Genomic DNA, 16,052 nt, shown 5'->3' on the forward strand with positions numbered 1-16,052 from the left:
ACTCCTCCTCCACCAAGGGAAAGTCTTCCTCTCTCCAGACTTTCTCTCTTGCCTCCAGGATCTGGGGTTCCTGAGGGCTGGCCTGAGCAGTAAAGACTGAAGCAAAGAAGGCATTCAGTAACTCTGCCTTCTCTGCATCCTTCATCACCAGGGCACCCACCCCGTTCAGCAAAGGGCCCACATTTTCCCTAGTCTTCCTCTTGCTACTGACAATACATGCTGTATAAGATTTGTATCCAGCAGATTGAAACATCTCCTATACTGGCCTAGAATACATATTCACAGGCAGCTGTCTCATCCCACAGAGTAAGGAGCAGAAATGTTCAATGTTTACATAATTTGTATGAATTTCAATTCATATGAAACACAAACTCTTTAGTAAGACCGCCMCCCCGCCAGGCACTCACATAATTTCTACAGGTTCTTTGATTATCTACAGAACAGAAGGCCAAACAAAGACTACTATCTTCCAATCATCCTCCACTATCATAGTGAGGCAGAGACTAATTTTTCCGTATTCAGGCAAAGTTCATTACTGATCAAGAAAGCATCATATTTTTGTGATGTGTTTGGGCACAGAGATAAGCACATTTGAAAGAGAAACTCATCTATAAGATAACAGTATCTAAAAATGGTTAAGTCAAATAATTTTAAACTTTAAATGGTTAATACTTAAGACAAAACTACTATAGTAATAAAACTAACAAGATACATATATTCCACTCACACATCACTTTTGAGGAATCTATTTGGCTACTTAATACTACTTCAGCCACTAGAGGGAGCTCAGATTCCTTCACAAAGGCAAGAAAAACTACAGAAACAATTAGAAAACATTAAATTTGGACTTTAAAAGTGTTCAAGCCAAGTACATTTTACGTTACAGAAAACAATTCAAATGCATAGCTAAAGATTTATTGTGTCCAGTCAACACAGAACGCTTGTTCCTAAACGTTTGCCACACACCTTCATAGACACATGAAACTCGTCAACTTTGTTGTCTTTGTTACGTATATGTGCAGGTCTACAGGAAAGCTAAAAGAAYGAGATGCCAAAGGTATTACATTAGAGCAGTATGTCATATTCTTTCTTCTTAGGGGTGAAAATATGCTCTGCTTTTCTAGCCAGAACATCAGGAATGTGAGGTCCTTCCTCTTCCTGTTTTACCACTATTAATGTTTTGCCATACTTCACATCACAAAAGACTCAAGTTCCTAAAGCAGTAACAGTATATGACTGTCTTTATCACCTAATGCAACATCTCTTGGAAAATGGGTGTGAAACAGGAGTCGATGCTAAAGTCTTTTACATCCCTACGTCTTGCATTTACAGCTAACATGTTCTGGCAAGTAACCACAGAACTCAGATGGAGCAGCTCTCCTTGCTCAGAGGTCTGCAGGACGAGCGTCCACTAGAACTGGGCATACCTCAAATCACTGATTACTGAAAGGCTGGCCCAGTAGAGATATGAAGTCTTACAGCGATGAGATTTTACCCAAAATGGTAGAAAACAACAGATGATTAAGTACAGGTGTCAGATAAGCTCACCATTACATATATCTTTTTGTTGCTGCCCCCTTTACCAATAAAGGGGAAAATGCAATGTTCATAGGCCTTGTGGCAGCCCAGCATTACAGAGATAGTCTGCAGTGATAAGTCACACAAATTAGCATTTCCACCATCGACCCCTTTAAAGAAGGTGAATTGTGCAGAGCTGACATGGTTCTGATTACATTTACATCATCTATATTATCCTGGCATCAGAGATGCAGCTAAGTAACATCTGCTTGCTTTGAACTTACCAGGTAGTTACCAAAAGGTCCTTTTACTTATTTTCCTCAGTGCCTGCTTAATTCTCACAGAGATGACTATTTTGAGCTGCAAATAAAATTGTATGTCTCAATCCATCACAAAGGACAATCCCCTCCCAACCTGAACTCTACAAAAAGCCAAATTCTATTTTGTCATTCGTTCAGCAGTTATTGAAATTCTTTACCGATATAATGCAAAATCCTCTTCTGTGAAGATGTCTTGAATTTTGTCCCCAAAGTACCTGAAATATTAAACAAGAGTCTAAAAGAGGAGTTACTGAATCAGACTGGCAGGGTAATAGCAAGCTGCATTCTCATGCCCACCTGCTTTACCCACAATGAATAAATTAAAACATACTAAAAATCATTATTTGTAGGAAGTGTGATGTTCCCAAAGCATTGCTCAAAGGTTAAATGTTAAAGACTAAAGGATCAAAACGCAGCAATTGGTAATGGAATTTGCCAGGCATGAAAAATCCCCCCTCCCACTTCATGAAATAAGCTTACRGATTCAAATTTTTAAAACAAGTTCACAGACTGCTTGATTTCTTCCACTACTGATAAACTGCAGGTCATAACTGTGAAAAAACTATTATTTTCTGGTGAATGAAGAACTCTAGGGGGAAAAAAAAGTTACCGGTAGCTTTTAAAGAGCCCAGTTCAAAAAAAGATGGTGTCAGTTTTCRTGGCCAAGAAGCTTTTTAACGGGTCATGGAAACAGTGGCGAATCTAACTCCTAGTGTGACACTGTTAACCTCAGTCTACGTGGCCTTGAGAAATTTGAGAAGGTACTGGGCACTGAAGCTGTAGGATAACAAGAGAGGCAACAAGCCACAACCCCGTTTTACCTGTACAGATTGACAAAATGCTTCCCCAGTGAAAGAGCTCCAGAGTGTAAATCCAAAATTGAAGCCTGGGAAAGGAGACAAAAGTTAAAAAAAAAAAAAAAAAAAAAAAAAAAAAAAAAAAGAGAGAGAGAGAGAGAGGAAAAATGAGCACAAAAAGTTTTTGTCATTATTTAATTATGACCTTCAATAACTATTGGTTCCTACTTTTCTTGCCCTCTCAAATTAAATTATTAGTTTCTAAAATATATGTTCACAATACTAATGCTTATTTTGCCTTACTACTGCAAGCCTCCCTCAGATTGTTGTATATATATGTGGACAAAAGATTAAGATACTATGGATAAGACAAAGGACTGTTGCTCCTGAGATTCAGACCTGACATACAGAATTGCCAGTCTTCCTCCATGGGCTTAGGGTAAGATACAGTGTTCCTGGTTCCCTTCTTGAAGACACTTCCCTCCTACACAAAGATGACTAATTTTCCAGTATTTGTCAAGTGCTTGGATAGCACTAATACTTATTTTGCCCACCGTTTTTTACTAAAACTACTCCTCCTTCACAGTTCCTGTGCACTTTCATATTAAATAATATAGACATGAAAGCCTGTTTAAAAGAGCAATTACAACTCTAAGGCTTGCTAGAGCCAAATGGCACGTTTTTTTAAAACATTTCTGATTGCTGTAAAAGAACAAAGGGTGAAGTCTTTTCATATGAAAATTAAATCCATTTCTCCATCTGATTCAAGCCAAACACTTCTGTTCACCTCCAGACCAAACTAAAAAGATCAAATATTAAGACTTGCTAGGGCAGAGAGATACCTCACAAGACTTTAAAATATTTCTCTAAATTGAACAAAGTATGCTTTTGAATGTTCCTTGCTGTCCACAAAATACATGTTCACTTTGCATCTGTTAAACAATATTTAAAAATCTGTTTGCTTAACAGAGGTCTTATTTTCTATACTGAAAACATCAAGTAGCACTAGTCAATTAATATCACTGGCACCAAAATTATACTGACATCTTTGATGTACAATATCCTGAAAAAAGCACTCTCGTCCTGAAATCTGGCATCTCTTGATGCAGCGAGCTGCCTGCGAAGAATGCTAAATGCCACCTGACCAGCAACAACAGCTTGTGGGCATGGTTGGGACAGTGCTCTCTTTTACCCAAAAGCGGATGGGCTGGAGAATGAGTAGCAGCAACTCTTCAACGCACAGAAGGGTCAGAGTCGCAACGCTGGGCTAGCAGTACAGCTTCACATTCAGCTCGAGCCTCCAAGCACTGTTCTCCCTCCTCCTCTGGATCACGCTTGGGAAAGACATCCATGACAACCTCTCAGCAAAAGGAAACTGCTGCAGACTCAACTGCCTTGAGCTTCAGCACTGTGACACAGGAACCCCACTGAAGTTCCCATTTAAAAGCGAGAGACAATAACAACCTTCCTTTAATAAACCTTATCCAAATAATTTTGTTTACCCCTTAACCTTTAAAAATGTATAAAGTAATGAGCTATTTCAATGGACACAGCATGAGCTTTTCAAACCTCCCCTTCTCACAGAAGTTCTCCAAAAGCTGCAGAGGAATGTTAGGGAAAAGAGTCATCTCACACTCATCCAAGAGCAGCTCTCGGGACAAGCTCTACTCAAGCATCAGTAAAATATTCTCGTTTCATCAATCTCTGGGTCTGTGCAATAACCTAAGTGACGGATGGAGCAAGTAAAACTGCTGCCTCCTAGCTGCAAAAACATGCTTATGATCGTGGCAAGGTGGTTTATAAAGGGAAGTAGCAGGACACATCTGAAAAGATAGATTTAACTAAAAAAATAATAATAAAAAAAATTGTCTCTCAAGTACTTCCAGCATGCTTTCTAAACAGATGCATTTCTTCTTGCTTCCTCAAGCTGCAGATGCTCACAGGTCTGTGGGGAATCCAAAATGATCAACTGGATCAAGAAAGACTCTCCCCAAGAACTGTGGATACTCCCAGCTGAGAAGGTAATGGCTACAGTACAAAGCCTGCAAAGGCAGATGAAAAGGAATAAAAAGGAGATCTGAAGGAGAAAGAATACTCCTCAGGGCTCTTTCAGACAGGGGAGAACAACTCAATGCCAGAGGCAGACAGGGACTTGATTACACCTGAGCACAGAGCTTCTATTTGTTTAATGGCCATCCTGGAAAGAAACTGAAATGCATTTCTGTTGGCCTCTGCCATTTCAGAACATGAAACACTTCCAGCACCGTTTCCTACACTCGGAAGAACACCTTGGTGGAAGCCTATGTCAACACGGTTACTTCAACTTCAGTGTCTGATCGAAGTCCACCAGTCTGTAGTCCAGGTAAGTGGTCCCAGGTTGAAAGCTCTACAAAGTTTATCTAAAGATGGCAGGAACACTGCAAACACATACACCCATGCACTTTTTTCCAAGAAATTCCAAGAAAACTAYCCCAATATCCTGGTTTACAGGACTTCTACAGATAGGAAATTGGACTTCCTTTAGAAGAACAAAGTACAAATGTATGTGCTTTCGGACCTTGAATATTGCTCATCTCACACTCTCCACCCTCCCACCGGTGAAAGGATTCAAAAAGGACATGCAAGTAACCAGCACTTCCTAGCAGATGGCAAAAAGCGTCACCTTCCCCATCTTACAAAGCACCATAGGTCCTTGCTTTGATCCTCACCAGAAGGGACTGCAAACTATTAACTATATATTCACTGCTACAACAATTCTACCTTGTTCCTCCACTCCTTAAAAAGTTTAAGATTTTGAAAGAAAACAGCAGACACAAGCTGCCCGGAAGAGAAAATGCAAAACTCATTTCCACTTTTCTATAGAGAAGCTGGTAGAGCTCAAAACCTTCCCCACTCCTCCAGCGCCCACACTCCTACGCTCAAGCTGAGAAAAGGGAAGAGCAATGGAGGCTCTACRCTACCACCTGTTCCTGTGCAACATCAGCCTTAACAGTCATGTTCGAGTTCTCAAAACAATGCCATCTTTAAATAGCTTTCTCTACTTGATTCTTGAGCACAGAAGGACAACAGTTAATGTTCTTCTTAAGGTCATGCCTCTTTTAAAAGTTACACTGATTACTTATGAGACACAAATGTAACTAATCTAATTTATACATCATCCAGTTTTCAGGAAATGCAGGTAATTACTGTAGAAACTAAATGCAATATTTGGCTACGGTGCCTGGTGCAAGTTTACACTGGATACAGATTAGACATAACCAGTTCCTCTCAAGCTGTCTAGTATAAGTCTAATCACACCAACACCCACTTGTGAGAGAAAGTAGTAAAGCGAGAGATGCACTGCAAAGTATGAAGGGGCAGCTACTTACAAATGATATTAAGAGGCTAAACATGAAGGATGGAAACTATGTGGCCTGTAGTAGAAGTATATGATAGGACAAATATTATGCAGAGGCTTTATCCTCTCCCTAGAAAATGCAGAACTGATAGCACTTTGAGGACTTCAGGGTCTGGTTGGGAGGGCTGAAGGCAGAGCAAGGAGTGATACTGCCTGCAGAAATGCTGTTCTACACATGAGCCTGTGTGTCCACATCAGAAGCCCTTGTTTGGGATACACATGCTGTTTGCTTCTCTCAGTGACCAAGATATTTAATTTTCCCTGCAAAAGAGAGGTCCAGGTAGCTACTCCTACCAATCTTGCCGCAACGCAGGAAACAAAGGAGAGCTGACTGGCTGCACCAACAGGTTTCTCTTCTGGTTCTTCTAAAAAAATGCCAGTAGATTTGATAATAAATGAGTCGAGTTTCATTTACACTAGAGAGAAGTTATGACGACAGCACCTATCAAGACGTGAATGAATGAGTCATGACTGAAAGGGTAACACAAGCAGGAGTAGCATGCAAGAAAATATTAGGTAGGGAAGAAAGGGGAAGATCATTATTGTTATAAAGAAGAAAAAAAGAGGCCGAGGCAAACAGCCTCAGAATAACTAATGCAAATGACATTCTGTGAATGAGAGAAAGAACAAAGTGCAAAACTATTTTACAGCTGCAGACTGCAGAGACCACATCCATCAATATTTGACAAAGTCTGGGAGCCAAGATAGCAATATCAGGAGTTGATTCACTCCATGACACGGAGAATATACAAACATACGCATCAGAGAACAAAAAGAAAGAGGCAGAACAGAGAGAAAAAAAGCATAAAAGAAAACAAGGAAAGAGACTATGTCCAAAAGCTTCTCCTAAACATGACACCCAAGAAACACTGGTCAGCTCTTGTTTTAGCATCTTTCGGTGCTTATCCACTACTTTGGATAAAGCCTCAATGCAGCACCACACAACTGTTGTCTTGCACCTTTCCCTGTGGAGTAACAGCATACAGTAACTTTCTCACATTTGCACATTATGAGAAACATGAGAAGATTTGGATCACAGCACAGACCTGAGGACATCAGATTTCTTAACAGAACTTTATTTTATTGCAAAGATAGAATCTTCTTTTCCCGAGTTTCTTTCTCCTTTAAAAATCCACGCAGTGATGCTTCCAAGATGATTTAGATGATGGATTTATATTTGTCAGATAATCTTGCTTGTTGTCCAAGTAACCCAGCTCGAGAGCCCTGCCCATCTCTGTGCATTGCGCAGCGTTCACCTCCCTCATCACTCCTCCCAGCTTTCCCTGCCTCTGCTTCCCCAGTTCCCTGACCCTCAACTGGACACTAACTCTCAACCCTCTGTGGTCCAAGTCCATCCATAAAGCTGTCTCTGTGCTATACACTGCTGTTTTAACCCCTCTTTATGGAAGTCTAATGAAAATCACATGTAGGTTCCAAAAGAACAGGAAGACAGAAAACGATCTTGACAGCACTCTTGACAGGAGTTAAGCAGTAGATCTAAAAAGGCTGAGTAATCCAGTCAAAATGGCAAATTTTTCAACCACAAAATTGAAAAAATCCAAGGGATCCTGACTGAGTTGAATAGAGATCATTAAATCTTTTAAAGATATTGTTTCAGATTGGCAACACTGCATAAGTTGCTCGGATAACATTTTTCACACACTTCTCTCAGCAATTATAAGTATGATAGCATCTTATTTTTTCAGTGAAACTGCTTTCTCTTCTTCTTCTAATATATGCCCCAATTCAGCAGAAGCCTGAAGCAGTGCTTATATTTACAAATACTCCAGAAACAGTTTCTGTTCATTCACAATAAAAACCTGAGAACAAAGACAGGGGGAAGAGAAATTGCTAAAGGAGAAATGGCTTTGTTTTTATTTTTAAAGAATGCTATTCAAAGTTCTACTTGAGACATTACATTATACTTCTTGCCACTGTACAAAACCAATCTTTAAGTGACAGTTGTGGTCCACTGTGATTTACCTTCTCAAAAAGAAGCAATCAAACCTGTGCAGTTCTGCTGTAGTAACCGATTCCAGAGGCAGAAGACAAAACCATGCACCATATCAGACAGTTCAACAGAGGCACTGGAAATACTAACTTAACTGAATAATACAGAATGTGTCAACTGTATTGTAAATGTCATTAATTTTACCACTAGCAGAGGTAATTGATGGGGGAAAGGAAACTTCCCAAATTCCAATTTTCCAATGAACTTTTCCCAAATCTGAATATAAGGAAAAATTCTCCATCTCAGCTCCTCTCCCCTCTAGCCCCAAAATGCATTTATAATCTCAAAGTTTGCCTTACAGTAGAAGGATGTAAAAAGTAACAGGACACTGCTCACCCCTCCATCAGATCCTCCCAAGGACAGTCCCCTCTCTGCTATTCTGCAGGCAAAACAATAACCTCAGGTGAGAACTGATTTGTTTTTAATGTCATTATTTACAACATACAGATCTTCAGTAAATATTAGTTGATGCATCACATATAAGCTAATTGAGTGGAAAGGAGAAGCTGCCATTTATTTGAAACCCTTTAAATCATGCAGCCTGTTATGAAAATAAAGCATCTACATTGCAGAACATTTCTGAGCTTGTAGTCCTTTTTCACAAATCCCAAAAACACCTCCCCAAAAAGTTGGTTTTCAAATAGATCCTGATCAAATAAGATAAAACACACACACACAAAAAGAATCAGATKTTGATTTTAAAGGGCATAACACAGAGATGCTGTATCAAAAATAAGAGGCCAGAATTTGAAATGGCCAAAGTACCAGCCTGACTAGTCAACAAAGCACTACACTAGCTGCACATCAGCTTAGGGACTGGGAGCATGACGACTGTTATAGTGATATTTTCCACTTACATGACTGTCACGTGCAAACAGCACTCAGACACCGATCACTTCCCTAACTGCGTAATTCGACAATGTCTCCTACTATTTGATTAAAACCCACCACTTCGTATTCATAAAGGATGTCACACGGTCAGCACCAGCTCACGACTATYCAGAAAGAGACGAGGCTAAAAGAAGGGTTTTGGTGTTTTCTTGTTTTTAAATACCATGTGGAACAGAGGGTCAAGTGAAAAATCCTTAAAAACCTATTTAATTCAGAGAATACTATCTTCCTTTTGGACATGAATGACTCTCTACAGCCCCCATGCCCCACACTGAACTAGGCAGATTCTGTACAAAAGAGAAAAGCCTCAATGAAAGCAAAAATGTAAAATGGCTTTAGAAAACAAGGTCAATGCTTTAGCCTGTTTAACCCCTCCCCCTCAGTACTTCAGCTAATGAGCTCTGTGCCACAGGCACACCTTAAACACTGGCACACCATCAGCATGGGCCTGCTTCCTCTATAATTCAAACTAAAATCCTTCTAAAAAGAAAAAGAAAAGAAAGATTACCTACGGATTCTTTCGGCTTCCTCCCTGGTGATTACTGAATCGGTTACACCTCTTCCACACTTTCTAGGAGTGCACCCTGCATCACAAAAAGGAAAAGAAAAAGAAACAAGATAATCTTTCAAAAGAGGTTCAGAACAAGTCTCAATTAATATTTTCCTACTCCCCTTTCAGATTCACAACATTCAGAAGGGATATTGCCAGTCTCGGAATATTTTAGATCATTCAAACTAAAAGAATGTTACATCTCCATTTCGATGGTTTTTGCACCTCGATCATTAGAGAAGGAGACAAGCTAGGCAATGGCACTGTTGCTTCTGCCCAGGCTTAAGTCCCTCAGGCTCATCGAAGCTATGGCACCTTCCCTGCTACGGCTGGTTTGGCAGAGTCCTCTAGTACAGGAGCAGCACTGCCAGCCTACACCCACCTGAATTACACCAACTAAGCTGACAAAAGTTATTTTCTGTCAAAATGGCTAAGTTCATAACGCACTTCGACACAGTAGAGATAATGTAAAAGGAATGAATCTCAAACCGAATATACTGGAGAAGTACAAACAATATACTGGAGATACGGCTCTCTGTCATGCATGACCCAGAGCTTCCGACCTTTAGGTTAAGCAAAATGCAGAGCAATGCTGTGCCTTTAAAAATAAACTGTTTTTCCTGTTGACCTGAAAATAATTCCTGGAATCATTTCATTTTCTTAAAAAAAAGTCTGCTAAAAATTTGTTGCTCAAGTTTGTTACAATAATCCCAATAGAGGATTAAAATTGACTTACTGATGTCAGTTTGCAAGTCAACTGCTTAGAGCTGTTCAGTAAGGCTATAATAGAGACACAYATATATATCTCTATATGGCTATAAAGATATAGACACACATATATCCAGGGATTTTCCCCTTCTTGCCAAGTGCAGCAGTAAAAACAAAAATTCCTGATTATATAACTATTCTCTGGAAAGAAGACGATCTTGGGTGATTTGATCTTACATACTCTTTTTTTCAGCCTTCAGACAGGCAGGGCAAGAACACAAGAGAGCTCAGACCTCGGCAGTGCCATATGGATCCTTCCATCTTGGGCTGACAGTTCAAATACAGCCAGGATCTCTAGCAACTGAAACCACTTAATATCACGTATCTATATACAAGGGGTTTTCAATTACAGTCCACATAGGCATTCAAATCATAGACAAAGATCCAACACACAGCACTCTGGTATAACATACAACAAAAACAAACAAACAAAAAGTTCTGTCCCTAAACCAAAGAATCTCAACAGGAAAAAACATTTTTTTTTGAACTGTCCTGGAGAGAAAACTAGCTGCAGAAGACAAGAGACATTTGGATGCAGACAACAAGGGACATGCCACTGCAGCAGCAGCATGCCACATAAGAGATCCAGATTCAGGATCTGGAGAGCACCTTGCCCTGCAGTTGATCACAGTAGAAGTTACACAAAAATCTGGAAAAGGAGCAAATTATAGCTTTCTCTTTCAAAATCATTGTAACTAACTTGTGAAATGATCACCTATTCCTTTTGTTCCCACCTGTCTTTAAGAGTCATCCTGGCACTGGGCAAAGACACAAGCAAAAGGAAAGAAAAGAAGATAAAAAAAAAAAAGGAGAAATACCAAGAATCAAGTGACATTTGTAATGATTTTGGTCCAGAGAAGCATGGCCATTGCCCAGCAAAGCACCAAGTTGTATTACAATTAATGCTGTTCTCTATAATTTGTACTGTATCTGCGTCACTGATTCAATCTGCCACTAATGCTCTGACGGCTGAAAAACTCTTGGGCTAACAGGAGAGAGAGAGAAYGCCTTGCACACAGGAGTGAAGTCACTGCTTGACAGAAGAAAAATGTTAGAAATGGATAAGAGTTCAAGCCATGAAGAAGATATTATAAATAACAAGGGTTCCTCCATAGATATATGGTCTTTGTATAGTACCAATATGCCTTAGCTTACACTGCTATTTCATGTATTAACACACAAGGAACTTAATTCAACTTGTGTTTCTGTAGACAAACATAAATCATTCAGTTTATTAACAAAGATTCCTGTAGGCAAGTGCTGAGAACCACTGTATTTGCCCACTGGAAGTCACTGGAAAAGCAACGGTAACATAAGAAAATAGTGAATTAGAATTCCAGAACGATGTTCCTACCATACTGTCGGGATAATAAAAGCAGCGTAAAAAAAACATGCAGAAGAGTCAGAAGAGAGCTAATGGCATTCTGTATGTGGTGTCTACACAAATATATCTTGAAAGGCAGCTTTTTATACAAGATGTTGCTTAAAAGTGACTTGGCCAAAAGCACACAGCTTGGACATGTATCCAAAAAAAAAAAAAAAAAACCCTTCTAAAGTCTATTTCTGAGAAATCCAACATTTAATATTAAAAGCTTATGGAAAAAAGCCAGCAGTAAGAGTTCCAGATAAAGAGTATACGAAAGTTTTTACGGAATTAGAAGTCCAGAGCAGCCCTTAGGCAATAACAACAGCAAAGATCAATTTTGAGCCACCAGTGACCTTGGGATGTGGCATTTGGCACTGTGCTGGGGAAAATCCATGTATAGATGTAAAGCGATAGAAACATTTGGATTAATGTGTGTTCTGACATCTGCCAATACACTTACTGCTGCTGAACTGAGCTCCTCTCAGAGAATTATTTGCTCATCAGGACACAATATAAGGGGCAAAGCACTCCTGAAAAATCARTCGATTCACCCATGCAAGCCAAAAGTATCAGTCTGCTCTGATCAAAAGCAACTAATTAAAACAATGACCACAAAGTGGCAGAAAGAGGAATCTGTCGCAGCGTGAGTGCTTTGTAYGAATTCACACTCTATCTTAGCGGACGTGCTCTGGCTACATCTCTAGGTGTGCTGCAGAGCTACTCAGCTTTGGGTCTGAGCGCTATATTTTTTCTGACAAGGCAAGAGGTGTATACCAAAACACGCAACAACACAAGCACTCCCCACAGCCACCCTTCCTATTCAGCACACAGAGGACAGAATGTAACAACAGGGCATGGGTCCAAGTGCCCAGACCTCAGCTTTGTCTCCTACTTAAAGAGGTGCTTGCTCAAGCACCACACATTGCAGGGACTGGGATGACTCTCCCCCATCATGATGCTCAACAGCAGCAGTCTAGGTGCTGGACCTTTTCCTCCACTGCTCATACACTTCTCTGCATTCCACATCCATTGGTCTGGTCTCTGGAAAAGCATTTTAAAGTTGCCTCCTGGGCAGCGATCGTGGATGCTTTGTACCCTGACACAGAAAATGTCAGCATACACAAGAGACTATGGAGAAGTTTCATCAGACAAGCTAGAAGCCACAGTAGTTTTAAGGAGTAAACCATGTCTCAGGACAGCCAGAAATAGCTGAGATTTGGCTGCAGGATTTAGAATGCAGACCAGACTCTGTTCACAGAACACCATATCTTCTTCTGCAAATATGCTAAGCTAAGCGCTTGGCCTCTGACAAATAATGCCTTACATTTCTGTATGAGATGTCTACTGGCAGGCACTGCTATTAAAATATGCCACTGCTGTGTGACATCAACTACCGTATCCACTGAAGCAAACTAGAAGCTCAGTTGGACTAGTTCAGTTTGAGTCAGGGACAAGTGCATAAATATAAAGCTCATCTTAACTGTGAGAACCTTGCAGTTGAGCATCAGACCCCAAGCAATGATGGAAATGTGCCACCTTCTGAAACAGATACAGCAGCTGTGGCTATCAAGCCAGAGTAAAGATAGAAAATGAAAAGCTGTTCAGTGATAGACAGCGATTTCCAACAAAGTGACCAGAGCTCCAGAGATGAATCCAGTTTGGCAGAGAACTGTAATCCACTTTTTACTGCCTCACAAAGTTATCAGCAACCCACACGTGGAGCAAGGAGCATGGCAGTCACAGGACAGGGAGGAAAGCTTAGCCAGCTCACCACCACCCTCTTGCGGACACGGAGCAAAAGACAAGAAAAAAAACCCTGCAAAGTTCATTATCACAGTATGGATTCAATTCACTGCTAAACAGAACAGATGTTCACACATATCTAATATCATAGATCTCTTTCTGAAAGCACAACGCAGGGGAACACATGTAAAAACATCTGCTAAAAAGCAAAATCAAGCATGTAAGATATTTGGAGAAGGAACAGGCAAGCAGAATTAGAGAGTGTGGATACAAACTTGTACAAGATGACTCCACTTTGTGTCTCCATCACATTCTTGGGTTTGGAGCCAGTCACGTCAATCATTCTCACATGAAGCTAAGGCAGGTCGCACTTCACCCTGAAGCTAGCATTTGCAGAACGTGCTCCCCATCACATTACAAGACTAGAGAATGTGCTCATTCCTCCTCCCAAGCAGAGGTGTACTTGAACTTCATCAGCTAGTCTTTTCATCAAGAGGAAGCAAAGGAGTTACCAAGACCAAAAGCAAGTTAAATCCCAGCCTGGAAAATTCCTCTAACAAACCAGAGGAGGGGAAAAAAAAGCTTAAGTTTTTGTTTTTTTTTTTTCTTTTGGAAAGCCAAAACCCCAATAGCAGAACGTAGGTAGTTTCAGCCCTAGTTCAGTCATAACTACCAAACCTGCAGCAACAATCGCTGCACAAATTTCTCTGGCCTGTGGAACTGCAGAAGTAAAACCAGTTTCTCCTCATGGTAACTATGAAAAGTTACAACAGAACATGTGTTTTCCTGGGTTCAGAGTTAAAAAGTCTCCAGACTAAGAAAGCTCTCTTGCTGGTAGCTTCCAGACAGCAGTTTAGTTGTCCTCAATAACATTTAGGATGAATCCTCCAAAATCCTATCAAACACCCCATCCAGAGCAAATGTTACAATAGCAGCACTGAGAAAAACTATCTGACCACAGACTATGCATCACCTCTCCTGATATGTTACAAACCAACAGCACCCAGCACAGCCGCCTGAAGGAGGAAGGGAAAATTACCTCCACATCTTTGGAACACCACATCCAGACTGCAGTTTGATGAACACTTCCTACCAGAATTAGCCTTGAAAGAAAGTCGTTCTTCACCCGCACGCAGTAACTTGCTCCAGCCTCCATACTACCACCAGATTTGTGTCAGTAAGTGTTTTGGCAGCCACATAATGAACCAGATCAGAGAACTGATTTGGCTGAAAACTAACCCAAAAAAGAAAAAAAAAATTCAGATGGAATAATTCACCAATCGAGTTGAATGCACAGCTAGATAGACAGGCAGACTGGCAGAAACAAAGAATTTGCTGCTTTCTGGCTGCAGTACCAGCTTAAAGTGTTCATCAAGACGCACTTCGCAAGTCTAAGGAAAAAAAAAAAAAATCAGCATAGCTCATCCTCAGCAGAACACAAGTTAGACTCTCATTGCTCATTACTGCAGAAGGAAATCTTTTGCCTCTCTAGAAAATACAACACCAAGACTCCAAAGAAAAAAAATGCCAAGGGAGACAAATACCTATTTGACAGAAAACACCATCAGCTGGAAGATGCAAAGATGGAAGAGAGAAGCTTATTGCAGGCAGCATCAAAAGCTGTTTTCACAACCAGTGACAACATTAACAGGAAAACAGACTTTTTTTTTTTTAAAACTAAAACCACACACATCTCAAAACATGTACTGGAAGCTGGCATTTGTGCAATTACCACATGCTGGCAGCACAGACAATATCCTAAATTAGTTCCACTCCATACTTCATATGGTTTTTACAGGTAACAAACTCCTCCACAAGTCCATTACAGGAATCAGCAGAATATGAAAAGAAGAGAGAAACAGATTTAGYGAAAGGTTTATTTCACACTGCCTAAACAAAGCAGCTTCAGAAGAGAATTACAGAGGAATGATAGAAAAACCTCTCTCAGAAACAACAGCTTCTGGGCTGCCCCAAGACACGTGAAGATGTGGGGATTTAGCTAACGTGCACAGCAGCCAGGCGTTTGCTAGAAGCGTAAGAGTTCTGCAGGACAGACTTGGCTCGACAGTTAGACAGCAGTCAGCCTGCTATGGTCCTCCACACACTGCTCCATCCAAATCGTACCCAAATACCTTCGTATCTTTTGTGGCTGTCGTAGTCCTCAGAGCAGGGCACCTCGACGAACCTGTCCTGCAGGTGCTCCCGGTGCCGAGCCAGCACCTCCGTGACGCCCTCCTCGGCGCTCAGGTAGCTCCAGCCCAGGAGGCCGCCGAGGACCGCGGAGAAGAGGAGGAAGGCCGGCGTCAGCCACCGCCACCGCGGCTCCTGCGGGGCTCTGCTCCTCCTGCCGCTGAGGACAGAGCGCGGCACAGCGCCGCGTTAGGGGCCCGCGCCGGGCCTCGCCCACGCGGCGCCCACCCGCTCGGGCCGCCGGGCCCCGCGCCCCRGGGAGGCGGCCCCGCGCAGCCCTCGCTCCAAGGGCGCGTGTATCGGCGCGCGCACAGCTCCTTCCCCCCTTCTTAAGCCCGGAGGTTACGGGCCCGGCCCTGCCCGTCGCCGCCGCTGCCACAGGCACCGGCGGCCGCTCCCCAGGGCCGGGCCGGGCCTCCGACCCCGCCAGCAGCAGCTAGGAACAGCCGCTAGCCGCAGCTCCCCCTTGCCCCGGCGGCCCCTGCCCGCCCTCGCACAGCC

At 41.7% G+C, this 16,052-nt stretch overlaps 1 protein-coding gene across 1 annotated transcript in view; it reads right to left on the minus strand.

Moving 5' to 3' along the window:
• OGFOD3 (2-oxoglutarate and iron dependent oxygenase domain containing 3) overlaps window positions 1-15,716 on the minus strand; it is a gene marked incomplete at its 5' end in the record, with an annotated part of 49,252 nt that extends 33,536 nt beyond the window's left edge. Inside the window, 5 exons of the mRNA XM_026075689.1 lie at window positions 1,997-2,053; window positions 2,660-2,724; window positions 8,380-8,422; window positions 9,443-9,518; window positions 15,494-15,716. Of these exons, the coding sequence (XP_025931474.1) occupies window positions 1,997-2,053; window positions 2,660-2,724; window positions 8,380-8,422; window positions 9,443-9,518; window positions 15,494-15,716 (464 nt within the window). The remainder of the gene's footprint in view (window positions 1-1,996; window positions 2,054-2,659; window positions 2,725-8,379; window positions 8,423-9,442; window positions 9,519-15,493) is intronic.
• Between the last annotated feature and the right edge of the window lie 336 nt (window positions 15,717-16,052).

Source organism: Apteryx rowi, unplaced genomic scaffold (assembly GCF_003343035.1).
Source record: "Apteryx rowi isolate R43461 unplaced genomic scaffold, aptRow1 scaffold_41, whole genome shotgun sequence".
NCBI classification, from domain to species: Eukaryota; Metazoa; Chordata; class Aves; order Apterygiformes; family Apterygidae; genus Apteryx; species Apteryx rowi.